This window comes from Triturus cristatus, chromosome 8 (genome assembly GCF_964204655.1).
Source record: "Triturus cristatus chromosome 8, aTriCri1.1, whole genome shotgun sequence".
Lineage (NCBI taxonomy): Eukaryota > Metazoa > Chordata > Amphibia > Caudata > Salamandridae > Triturus > Triturus cristatus.
This window is the reverse complement of record NC_140591.1, coordinates 1,223,377,458-1,223,391,485: the sequence shown is the minus strand read 5'-3', so window position 1 is coordinate 1,223,391,485 and position 14,028 is coordinate 1,223,377,458. Positions and strand designations below refer to the sequence as shown.

The following is a 14,028-nucleotide window of genomic DNA, read 5'->3' as shown; positions in this document are numbered from 1 at the left end:
TGCCACTGGAATCAAGCTATCCTAGCTGAAGAGTGGTGAAACCCCGAAACCGGTCCTAGGATGCTTGTTTCCAGTCCAGGGAGGACCTGGCTTGGCAGTTCGGGCTAGACTGTTCCCATGAGGCACAGGGTCAAGACTGATTTGCATATGGCTGGGTTCAAACTGGAACAGGCATGGTAAGTAAATAAACAATGTATTTAGGCCCAGATCTCTGTATTCTGCATTCTGTCCATCTACTGTTGTTTTTGTATGAGTCATACCCACTGAACACACTTGCATATTTCGCTCTCTTATGATTACAGTGATGCACGTGACTAGTCCTCGTATGATTTAGTATATTTTTAGCTGAATTTATTTAATTGACAGTTTTATCAACTCCATAATTAATGATTACGGGCTTACGGAAAGTTTGGATGTAAAAAATATGAAATTCAGACCATGAATTACACTCAGAAAATGGATTTCATCTTTACCCCCATTCCAGACCCACTTTATACTTTAATGTATTAAACCTGTAAGAAATACTTAACACATGTTCGTCTGGGTAAAGCCTACCTGCTCTGTGCCGCACTACAAGGACTGAGCTAGGGATTTATGAGCGGGAATCTAAGGACCTATTTGGGTAATGTGAGATTATTGCATAGTCAAGACTAAGCCGCCTGGCTACATAATAACCCACTTTCCAACAATATTCGAAAGCAATTATTCTTAAAATATATCCATAGATGTGTCAGTAAGTTATTAACCTTATAATATACAATCTATGAGAAGTCCACATTAAGAAACAGTTGACAGAAGGATGTACTTTACGGAATGGATGGCTGGGTGACAATTGCGCAGAGTTGTGAAAAAATAAAGCAATTCAAATTTTTAAATAGCTCAAAGGATATGGCAACGGCCATCCGCCATATACCAGATGGTATAGGAATTCTACACCATTTAAACACACAAAATAAATATATCCTGAGCTTAATTCACATTTATTCAAAGTCCTTAATGAATCAACATCGAGAAAGTCTTCTTTATCTTCTTTTATTTCAGATCAACTTCTCCAACAACAGTCCTAGCCGCCAACAAGTGTTTTGTCTTATCTGGTGTAGGCCACAGACTTCCTCAAGGCTAATGCTATAAAGTGTTCCAAACGACACTGGAAGGTCAAAGGCGTAACAGCTATGTCAAATTCCAAAATTTTCTTGTAATGCTGTGATGAGAGACAAAATATATTGCCTCTCCACTCTTCTTATATTTCCATGAGAGGCGGCGTCACGTGTAGCAGTGTAAAGAAAGTGGCGTCTCGATGTTGATTCATTAAGGACTTTGAATAATTGTGAATTAAGCTCAGGATATATTTATTTTGACAGAAGGATGTTTTTTTTTTAAATGCCTTCTTAGCTACAATTCTATAATTCATACAAAGAAAGAACCAGATATATGACTGCTTTTGGCTAGATATGAACTATACAATTATCACATACATACAGATCAAAGTTTTGGTATGTCATGCCTTCTTCAGTTTAGTCTTGTCAGACACAAACATGTGAATGCCTACCTTCTTTGTCATCATGGTACTTGACTGCATCCTGTATTGTGTCGGGAAGGTTGAAATGTACTGTGCGTGTCTTCCCGTGCTTCAGACTTTTCTTGTACCCATCCTGTTTCTGAAGAGCCTTCTCCCGTTCATAGTATGCCTTTAGCTGGTCACATCGCATGCGTCTCACCAGCCTCTGACGCTGGCCTAATGGAAGGGACTCCAGCAAACACTGGTCAATTTCCATGTCATGGGATCGAAAAACATTACAAAGTTGAAAACAACCTGCAACAAATGAATAGTGAGGACATTAATTTTCAAAATTATGTGGGAAAATTCTCAAATTTAGACAGATAAACACACACATATATAAATACATATATTCACAGAAAAAAACAAAGTTTAAAGAAATGTTATAGTTAGGTGAAAATGTCAGTTGAAACATACAGTTTTAAACGAGTACAACCACAATAGGCCGTGCCCTTAAATAGCAATAAATGGCACCCCATCTAAAGAATTCTTTTTTTTCAAGCTGCAAAAAACTTGGTTGGTTCGAAATGCGGATTCATTACGTAGAAGTGCCAATAAAAATGGTGGAAGAGTTACATAGCTGCACAGGGCATAAGAGGATACATAAGTACATATGTCACAATTGCTGTTGAAAAGTGCTGGGAAGTGTGAGGAAACTGGGTGGTCATGATCAGAGTGCAAAGTCCAGCGGTCATTTGCAAAATCACTGTAAACACAGAGATGGTCAATGTGAAGAAAAGAAGTGGCTCAACAAGCAAGCAAGCAGCAGCCACCCCCTTCAAGCTCCAGCATAACCCATCAACTCACATGCAGCTGCTCAGCCATACATTATTTGGCATATGCCAATTTTTATAGCAATGAATAACATGACACCTTCAGTTCAGTGTTTTAGTTATATTAAGTTCATTATTATCCGTGTCCTTTGTATAAAGGAAAATAATGATTAAGTAAATGGTCTCTACCTGCACACTAAACCATGGAACAGTAGGTGTCAAGTTATAACACAGCATGCCAAGGACTTTCTAGATATGGAATGGAGAATTTTTAGGCTTTTTTCTGTAATGTTGAATGTACCAAAATAACACATAATTTGATGAAAATGATCAAGAGATAGGATTATATTGTACAAATAATTGACAAGTTTGAGCTCTACTAATACCTCGGAAAGTTTAAAAAGCAAACAAAAAAAATGAAAGAGTTGGCAGCGAAATGGCATATGGGGACAGTTTTTCACCAGTATATGCTAGACTGCATCACAAAAATTCCAACTGCATCACCAGTAACTTGTAGAAACTTTGCACATTAAGTAACATTCCTCCTTCTCTAGAGAAGACAAAAAGCTATTTTTTCTGTCAGGAACCTATGATGGGGTGAAGCTATCTATTGGGACTTTACCAACCAATTCTCCAGCACAACTCTGCATCAAATTGGTAACACTGCTTGCAGCTTTGCCTTACTTGCTTACTGTGGGTCACCCAAGTTTTGGTATTTCTGCCTCATTTGTCAGTTGTGAGACCAGAGAAGCAAACACAAGGAGATGATGGACTGAAACATTTCAGACACTCACTACTAGCCACAGATCTGGGTTTACTCCATCATTGTTCTTTAGTTCACTTCACCACCCCAGTTCAGACCCAGCCATATGCAAATCAGACTTGACCCTGTTTCTCATGGGAACAGTCCGCCTGAACTGCTAAGTCAGGTCTTCCATTAACCCAGAGGTCTTCAAACTTTTCGATGCCGAGACCCCCTTGTCAAACCTTTTTAGGCGTAAGGACCCCCTTCTGACAACATTTTCGAGAAATTGGTACTCCGCATCATCAACAACTATCGACAACCATAAATGCCCCTGTTAGGACTGGCATCTTTTGGCATGTTTCTTCTGTTTTTTTTTCCTTTCTGACCTCCTAGTTTCTCACTGCTGTTCAGTGTTAAAGTGCAAGTGCTTCTATTGTATATTGTATTATGGATTGGTGTTTCCATGTTTGGCATGTTTGACTTACTAGTAAGTCCCTAGTAAAGTGCACTGAGGGTGCCAGGGCATGCAAAGCAAATGCTGCTGGTGGGCCTGCAGTACTGACTGTGCCACTCACTCAAGCAGGCCTGAAAAGGGTTATCAGACCTGCCACTGCAGTGTTTGCGCGCAGTTTGTAACTGCCATGTCCACCTGGCAGGTGAACCCACTTACCAGGCCCTAATCTTCACTTTTCTTACATGTAAGTCACCCCTAAGGTATGCCCAAGGTACCCCTGTGGGCAGGGTGCCGTATATATTAAAGGTAGGACATGTACTGGTGTGTGTGAAATGTCCTGGTAGTGAATTACAGTGTGTTTTATTTTTCACTATGGAAAGGCTATCTGTCCAGTAGGATAGAATGGGAGTTTACTTATAACATCTTATAAGCATATCTTCCCACTGGGACAAGATAGAGAAATGATGTTTAGTATGTCTAAACTCAGAATATAAAAATGCATCTTTTAGTAAAGATGATTTTTATTTTCTGTGTTTGAAAATACCACTTTTAGAAAGTAGGTATTGTTTTGCTTAGCCATCCTGTGTGCCTCTGCTGGGTTTGTGGATTGACTGCCTGGCTTTGGAGTGGCAGGGGCTGGGGATGTGCATTCTCATCAGACAGCCAATGGGGGGGGTGTCAAGGTGTGTCCTGCCTTTCCTGGATGAGTCAGGGCTGGCAAACCTGGGCTGTATTTATAGTAGTGGGAGGATATTTCCTTGCACCTGAATAAGCCTGGTCTGCATTGGACAGTACTGTCTCCACCTCTTGCCAGGAAGCTGGGCCAGAGAGGATGGAACTGGTTTGGGCTGGGCACAGACACTCTCTGCCCAAAAGAACAAAGAGAAACTGAGTATAAATATTGGGGCCCAGACCCCAGAACATTACATCTTGCTGGAATCAAGGAACCTACCAAGAAGAAGAGTTGGAATAACTGCCAAGAGGAGTACTACCCCTTAACTGTGTTGTTGCTTTTTTGGGTTGGCCTGCAGTTGCTGCTTCTGCCTTGGGCAGTGAAAGGACTGGACTGAACTTTCTTTACTTGTTGCTGAGTATCTCCAGAGCTTGAAGTAGAGCTGCTTCCTGTCCTGAAGTCTCAGGGACCGCAAAGACTTCACCGACCTCTGGGACCGCGCCTGGAACCGGGGTTTCAGTTGTCACAGAGGGGGTAAGCAACCGACTCCATCCCTGGCTCCATATCCTGAAGGCACCGCAGAGGGCACCACTGCATCTCGCACCGCAACCCTGGTCTCACTGACGACGACCACCGCTGCTGAGCTGCTACTTGCATCGTGACCTTTGGGTACTGTACTCTGCACCACCTCGCTTCACTTCGCCGCCCTGGTCTCACTGATGCTGTCACTGATTTCGACACCCTTGAGTGCACCATGGCTTAGGGGCCCTGATCGTCAGTCTTGAGACGCACCGCCCTGTCCCACACTGCAGTCCGGACCGACCGACGCCAGCTCTCCGCAACCGGCACTGTCACCTGCACTGTGATCTGTCGGCACCGCAATGACTACCGGCTTCAAGGAACTGCATTTTTAAGGTTATTTTTGCAAAGTGCATATTTTTAGCTACTGTATGTTGGATTTTTATTGTTTCGGTCTTTTTTTGAATAGATAAAGTATTAGATATTTTTCTAAACTGGAGTGGTGTCCTTTTGTAGTGTTTTCACTGTATTACTGTTGCCTCTGAAATAAGCCTGACTGCTCGTGCCAAGTTACCAAGGGGGTGAGCAGGGGGTTATTTCAGTAGTGTATCCCTCTTACCCTGACTAGAGGGAAGGGTCCCTACTTGGACAAAGGTGCAAGCCATTGCCAACCAGAGACCCCCATTTCTAACAGTCCCCAATTACCACAGCAAATAATTTTTACGGTGGGGAAATTATATTAAACAATGTTTAGCAAACCAAAGGTCGTGGAGCGTAGGGGTGTAGCCAAAGGTGTAGTTAAAAACGAAGGGCCTATGCCAATGTGAAAAGGCCGGAATGCACCGTATTTACGATGCATTCCAGTCCTTTTCCCTTGCGTTGTTGCACAAATTTCTGCCTAGCACCAGCATAGTCGGGATTTATTTTGTACGGGAAGGGGCACGTTCCGTCCCCAAAACAATCCTGAGGGGCGTTTTCCTCTTTCAATGTGAGCTGCAGAATGCAGCACACATGGAAAGGGGAAAAAACGAGGAGAAATGAAAACATTTCTCCTCGTTACGCATCCACTGGGGAAGCGTCCGTTTTTGGAGCTGCCCCAGGTTTACGCGATTTTTTAAATACGTGGCAGCATCAAAATCCATGGGCTTTGTGTGGGAACCCCACGCAAAACCCATGGAACACCTCCTTGACGCAAAGTCAGGCAACGCAGTGACTTGCGCTGCTATGTCTTATTCCATATCTATGAGGCCATGCAAAGCCATGAAGGGTGACTTTGCACTGCCTCATAGGTATGGTTGAGACGCTAGCGCCACCAGAGCATCAATAAAAGTGAAGCTCTGGCGATGCAAGCCTCTCATATATAAGCCCAAAATATTCTGTACGTAAATGCAAAATAAATTTAAAAAGTGATTGCTCAGTGGGAAATGTACTGTAGTACATTATGAAACCTCTATTAGTTAATGCACTGCAGAGGTCTGTGTGTAACCACAGAATTAAATCTTGATTGGTGCAGTGGAGAATACTGATGTGTAGTGTGTAGTTTTAGTGCTACGGAGTCACAGCCTGTGAAAGAAAGCACTGTGAATATGTAAGTACATTTTTTATACTTGCATTACACACAGGGTAAAATAGAATGCTGCAAAACGTGCAAATAGTTTCACGATAAAATGGTGCTTTCAAAATGTAGATTTTAATAATACCATAGCATATGTAGGGCAATTCGTTTTTTTACATAACTGCCCCTTCAACACCTCTTTACGCAGTGTAAATGCAGTTAAAATTAAAAGCAAGAACTTCCCAGTCCAGTTGTTAACTCTTTGCACTTTCCCTCAAAAAAACAAATCTTTGTCATCCACAAAGAGCCACAGCTGCTCCCAGGCATCCTTTCCACTTGCAGATTAACTGATTAGGCACATTCACCTTTCATTCAGGCAAGCAGCTGACAACGATCTAAATTAGCCCTCCCAGGACAGCTGTCTTTTTGCAGAGACAAGTGAAGCTGGGGAATCTGCGACCCACTTCCCAGGACTCCACGACCCCCCTGGGGGTCCTGCCCCACAGATTGAAGACCTCTGCATTAACCAGAAACAAGCATCCTAGGACCGGTTTCGGGGTAAAACCTCTCATCAGCCAGGCTAGCTTGATTCCAGTGGCAAAGTAAGCAAGGGACCCACTTCTGGGCATACCCTGCCAACTTAGGGCGAACAAAGCAAAAACAAGGAGATGGACGGAGCGCTGAAACTTTTCAGGCACTCACCCCTAGTCACAGGTATGGGTTTAATCCATCATCGTTCTTTAGCTCACTTCGCCAACCCAGTAAAGACCCATCCATATGCAAATCAGTCTTGACCATGTTCCTCATGGGAACAGTCTAGCCCGAACTGCCAAGCCAGGTCTTCCCTGGACTGGAAACAAGCATCCTGGGACCAGTTACAGGGCAACACCCCTCATCAGCCAGGCTAGCTTGAATCCACGGGCAAAGTGAGCAAGGGACCCACGTCTGGGCATACCCTTGCCAACTTAGGGTGAACAAAGCAAACACAAGGAGATGATGGATAGAGTGCTGAAACGTTTCAGACACTCACCCCCAGTCACATATCTGGGTTTAATCCATCATTGTTCTTTAGCTCACTTTGCCACCCCAGTTCAGACCCAGCCATATGCAAATCAGTCTAGGCTACCAACACTGATAATGCAGACTTTGCAAACTAGTGTAATGTTTTAAAACATTTATAGATTCAAATTGATTCCTTACACATATGGAGATACTCTGGTTCATGACAAGTTTTATCACAAAAAAACAACAACTACTTTTTGGATACAATGCATCTATGCGACAAAGAATTTATGTTTGAAATGTATGCAGTGCCTCATGCATTGCAAATCAAGTGCTCATTAGGAGCGCGGATGATAAATCTAAGATTCAATAGCACGAGGTGAGTGAGAAATAACCCTCTGGGCGGAGCCAAATTCAACTGTATGTAAATTTCAAAGACCAGGTAACCAGTGATTAATTTGTAAAATAAATAAGTGCCAGGGCTCTTATCAGGAAGCCACTGCAGCTTGCACCATATATTGCCCTTGCCATGCTGCCAATGAATGTAAAAAAACAACTACTATCCATCACACTTCTACAAGTGTGAGGATTCAGACTATTCCAGGCCCCAAAGCTATAAGGACGGTTTGGGCAGCAGGTAATAAGCATTTTAAATGTATATTGAATTAATAATTAACTGTTGTTGTGGTCATCTCTAAATGAGCTAGACAACACCACCTTGTGGCAGACTGTCACAAGCGCCGGTGTTGGCAATTAAGCGACTGTGCCAAGCACCAGAAAACACCGGCTCACATTAAGCACTACAGATAAAAATAAGTCTTGCAGAAAACTGCTCTGTCTTGCCTGACAACTGCTTTGTCCAAAAAGGGTAGATATAAAGAAACCATCGAAGATAGAAACGCTTTGCAGTGTTTCCAATTTACAATTGTGAAGCTTTATGAGTAATGTGGAAAATTATAGTTATGGCCAAACTCCATCAGTGGCCTCACTTTTAAAATGTGTTATCCATGTAAGTTCAACTTACAGGTGCAAATAGTGTGATTTACAAGGACGAATCAACTCTTCCAATTAGAAAAATGGTTATTTATTTAGAGGTAGATTTACTCAACTTGAAATTTCAGTGTGAGTAGATATCCTCCTGTGTGGCCTGAAAGTGTGTGCCCAGTCACAAACTCTCACCTTTATTTATAATTATAAACTATTTTCCAACTCCTTCTGACGTTGGAAAGTTTTAGAGATTTAGGGCCATATGTAGGAAGCCCAATACCGGTCGGTAACGGCCGATTTTCGGTAAATATCCCGTTACCGACCGGTATTCAGGCTTTTGGTATGTAGGGGGCACATTTCAGGATTCGGTAATTTACCGAATCGGTAAAATTACCAATTCGGTAATTTTACTGATTCGGTAAATACCGAATCCTGAAATGATATGTAGGGGGAGTGTGTGGTTGTTGTGGGGATTCATTATTTACCACCAACTAAAAGTTGGTGGTAAATGACGAATAGCTGGAAAAAAGCATTTTATTGCACTTTGAAGTGTGCAATGTGGCAGACATACATGCCCTTAGGGCATGTATGTGTGCCACATGTGCACACATGCAGGAATCAGGGGTGCAACAGGGTGTCACTGTGACACCCTGCCACCCTTGATTGTGCTCCCCCCATTACCGAATCGGTATTTACCGATTCGGTAATGGTAACTGGCTTCCCATTGATTCCTATGGGCCTCCTGGCCCATAGGAATCAATGGGAAGCCAGTTACCATTACCGAATCGGTAAATACCGATTCTAAATTACCGACCCATTCCGAATCGGTAAATATTACCGATGGATTACCTACGTATCATTTACCACTTCATAAATACCGAATCGGTAAAATTCTGTATTTATGAAGTGGTAAATGTTAGGCTACCTACATATGGCCCTTAATCCGGTGAACAGCAGCAGTAAATTTCATTCTAGGGTGGTAAAACAAAGAGAGCAACCAGTCAAAACCAATAGGGTGAAGGAAAAGCAGTGTCTCATCCGGGAAAAATATTTGCCGTGTGGAAGAAAAAAATTAGCTAGCAAGTGCTCTTGCACTTTATCTGTTACTTTTAGCACAATAAATTATGCATGTGTATATCCAAGCATCCATAAATTGAATTTTTACAAGCATTAAGACTGGACAGCTGGGATTCTTACGCAGGGCCGGCTTTATGGCTGTGTGACCGGTGCGGTCACTCTTGGCACTGACCTGTGGACGGGGCGCTGACCTCATGGGGGGTGCTGCTTTTAGCAATAACTTATGATTGGAGCGATGAGGGGCACTTTTACCTGGTGGTAGTGAGAGATTCAGAGGAGGCAGTCATGGGGCGTGGGGCACCAAAAATCATTGTCGCATGGGCACCAACAGCGCTAAAGCCAGCCCCTCTTACTCCTTTCCAGTGGTACCTGAATGGGTTTTGTGTATTCCTGAAATTAATAGATCAAGCAAGGTCATAAACCGCTGAGCGAAAATGTACTATTTTCTTTAAAAATGTGGCCAGCTGGGCTAATTCACGGAGGTATTTTCACCCACTTTTCAGCTAGGAAAGTATATTTAAGGTCACACTTACCTCCATTTATGCCAGCAAAAAAATGAATAAAAGGCTTCCTAGTAAACATGAATGGTTGTTATTTACTACAAATGTCTCTGGTTCGAGCAAATCTCACACAAGATGGCAAGTTGGCAAAACAAGATATGGGCAGCCTTATAAGTTTGGGAACACCCATAAACTTCTATGTTTGTCGACATATTTAAAAATGTGATCCAAACTTGTCTCACCCTGGAATTGGTCAGAGATTTAGTTCAGCTAAGGGATGGAGTAACTCCCCGAGGATATACACAGGCATATTTAAGCATGCTACAATGACAGATGGAGTGAAAGAGCAGTTGCCAGATAGTTTTTTTCCTTTCACAGTGCAAATATTTTTTCCCCTCTGAGACAATCCTTTCCTTGCACACCTAAGGGTTTTGGCTTGCTGATCGTTTTCTTTTCCCACCCTAAATACTCCTGTACTGTACTCCTGGCGGACTCCTGAATTCCAGTAGTAACCCGAGAGTAACATAAGTGTAAGTCACAATCACTGTGAATCGGATTGTTCAATGGCTGGCCTCGGATTTCAGCTCTTTAAGCATCCACAAAAAGTTAATGGTTTAGGCAGCAGCGTAATCAATGGCAGCAGTCTTTCCTTGCAAATGTTCTTTCAGATCTTAGTGAGACATATAGGAGGCAGCTATCAAATTAGTTACTAGGAAGAGGAGTCATAATATAGTTTGTGTTTCCTTTCACCATACCACTGCAAAAGCTGGAAATATGTACAGAGTAATCACGAGTGCAATATAGATATTGAGACTGGTGATTATCAGATGAGAAGGAGACACCCAACAGGTTAGGAAACTGAAAAATAGAACCAATATGATGCTAGAGCTCAGCCACATAAATACAAAGGGCCTCATTTATGAAAACAGTGATGCGTCACTTTTCACTGCGCCCTCCCTGCGACTCCAATGATGCGTCATATTTACAGTATGACGCATCATGTCGCAAGGAGTCACAGATACGTCAGTATTTCTGACGTATCTGTAGGCGCAAAAGTGACGCATTGCTGGAGTGTGTCACAAAAGTGACGCAACTCCAGCAATGTGTCCTTTCACATGGGGTAAGCCTCATGTGAAAGGGCCTGCGTCAGTCTTACGCCTGCTGTGAGGCAGGCGCAAGATATTGACGCATTTGCACCCTAGAAGTGGCGCAGTGAAATCTCGTAGATTTCACTGCGTTACTTCTACGATGCTTACTTACGTGTAAACGCCCACCCTGCATACATTATACCTGACGCAGGTATAATGTAGAGCAGGGGTTTACAAAGTGGCGCATCTACCTAGATGCGTCACTTTGTAAATATGGTGCAACAAGGTCCAGTTTTTACGCCGCTGATGCGTCACAAAAAGTGACGCACCGGCGGCGCAAAAGTGACGCAAGGACTCATAAATGAGCCCCAAAGAGTATTAAAATGGTGTAATCTAAAATCATGCCCAAAGCACCAAATTGCAGCCTCTTTCTATTTCAACAGGACATCAGTTCACACTTTCAGTCTTAGCCTTTCATTTCACAACACACCTTCAGATTCACAAAGATATTCCAGTAAGTGTGGCATATTCTTGTAGTGTTCCTGTATTCCTCCTAGATTCTAGACGTAAGTCGAGAGCACTCTTGCCTTACTCCTAAAATGCAAGAGTAATTGGCAACAGTAAGTCAGAGCAAAAGGTTTCTGTATCTGCCCTTTATTTGTTTCTAAGAGGTTCAGCCATAGTTGCTTCTCAAAAGTAACTGAAATAACACACCTTATAACAATGAGCTGGATTTACAAGGATTTTCTTGTGGTTTACTGTTGTACTACTTCTGAATTCTAGGTGAAAGCCCTGAGTAAGCCAAGTCGACTCTAGCTTTCTTCTGAAATTGATGAGTAAGCCAGGAGTACTGAACAGTAAGCCATACTTATTCATCAATCTTCTGATCTGTGTCCATTGATTTGCAACAGAATCACATAGGACTGGAAGTATATGAGCACGATTCACAGAGATTTTGCTCTGGCTTACTCTACAGTACTCCCGCTTTACAGCTGAATTATAGAATAATGTACAGTACATGTTTTAACAGCCACATATTAATTGCCGATGCAAGGCAAATGTTATCCTTAACATAATGTATTATAGTTAAGCTAACCATTAGGGTCATTAGCTGAACAGACAGTGTTACACTCTTATAATTACAATTAGAACATATTGATTAACTGAAGCGAACATGTGGATTGAATGAAAAACAATGATAAATTACAGTTTTGTTATACAATTAGATAGTAATGAAGTGTGTTACTGTATATCAATTCTATTGAGGGGCTGATAAATTGCTGTTGACTCCGCAGGACGAAAAAGAACACCGTTTTGTCACTATACAACATATTTGAAAACCTCTTTTTAATAATGCAGTCAAACATGTAGAAATTTGTGTGAGTTTGTTTTGTACTTTTCAAGGGCTGGCCGCGCGGTCGTTTGGGCCTCCATGTTCTTGGCTTGAAGACAGGATGATTTCCTACGGAAGCCACCATGTCAGCCAGTGGAGAAAACACAAAGCTGTGTCTCTAAGGAAAACTAAAGGCGGAAAAAAGGCCAGTGACAGAAAAAAACTTCCTGAAACGTGCCAATAGCAATAGCACAGGAACTTAAGAAGAGGAATCAGCAGAGAATTAAGGAACAGCAGCCAGGCCAGAGTCTGGAGCGCTGCAAATCAAAGCACTGTGATCATCGCAGGCTTATATAATGAAATATGACCTGGAAATGGAACTAGGACCAAAGGAAGTGCTTCCTTCATATTGGTTAGGGAACGTTGCATTATAGTCTATAGGATGGCAGACATGATGAATTGAGTTGACATCCCACACTGTCATGGCACTATCATTTCCTATTACTGAGTCATTCCTGATGACTGATTTCTTACCCACCCCATCATGGCACTATAATTTCCTATTGCCAAGTCCTTCCTGATGCTAAGACAAGTCATACAGACTCCCCAAGGCCCCAGCCAAGCTGGATGGATGCTGCAAGTAAGTTATTATGCAAGTGCATCCCACAGGTGTGCCAACATTACCGCAAGAAGGGAAGCTTCTGATCAGCAGATGTATCCAGGGGGCGGCTACCATTACCAACAGGATGCATCCCGGGGGCGCGTCCAACAGTACTCATGGAAATGTACTTAAAAAAAGCAATTCACACTGAACTGAGATCAAAACTTCAACCCACCACAGATGAAATCAACCCTCGAGAATTACTAAATGACAAGTCAAGGAAAGGAAATGGAAACAGTTGTAGCAATTCATCCCCTGAATGGAAGACATAATTACTGTGCTTTTCCTTGATCAAGTCACCTCTGCCCTACTGAATCACGCCTTCATGAGGACTCTTTTGAAGAAACTCATGGCTGGCTCGAAGGTCCTCCTTAACTATCAGTCAATTCTCTGCACACTCTTCCCGATTAAAATATTGGTCAGCTTTACACAGGGTAAACATAAGTCCTCCCAGCTACTTCAAATAGCATCAGTGTATGCACACAGAACATGCAAGGCTCATACAACATACCAATGTGAAGGACTGTCAGTATTTACATTGAGTACAGGTAAGGATTCATAGTTCAGGAAAAGATCACACAGTGGGCCTCTTTATAATATCAGACTTTCCATCAGTCAGGGTGATGCAGAGCTGATGAACACACAGGATAGCAGTGAGAACAGAGGGTCTTGGCCATGATCACACAGGATGTCAGTCACCTTCTCTCCACCTTCCCACGCAATGGCTGCAGCTCCTCACAGGATAAAAAGAACCAGTGATCCTCATGTACATCTAGCTGTAATGGAAACATAGCACAACACAAAGGGCCGGATGTATCACTATTGGGAACAGCGATTACATAATTGTGATTTTCTGTTAATCGCAATTAGGTAATAGGTAATCACTATTCCTAATATATGAAACTCATAGAGTTTCATTCAGCTATCCCTAGTGGGTCGCAAATCAATCTACCTCATGATTATTAATGAGATAGGTCGCAATTTAAGATGCAGTAGGAATTGCTAAAATAACAGGGATGGTGGACTGCTGTAGTCAGCAGACCATCATGTTTGTAATTGCTTTTAAATAAAGCAATATGTTTTTTAAATGCAGCCCGTTTTCC

General features: G+C 42.4%; 1 protein-coding gene across 2 annotated transcripts in view; it reads right to left on the bottom strand.

Moving 5' to 3' along the window:
* The window catches only part of MYO16 (myosin XVI), a 2,357,781-nt gene that overhangs the window by 2,067,844 nt on the left and 275,909 nt on the right, over positions 1–14,028 (bottom strand). For both annotated transcript variants that reach the window (XM_085622905.1, XM_085622906.1), the window contains exon 2: positions 1,550–1,813. In XM_085622905.1, coding sequence (XP_085479031.1) covers positions 1,550–1,813 — 264 coding nt within the window. The remainder of the gene's footprint in view (positions 1–1,549; positions 1,814–14,028) is intronic.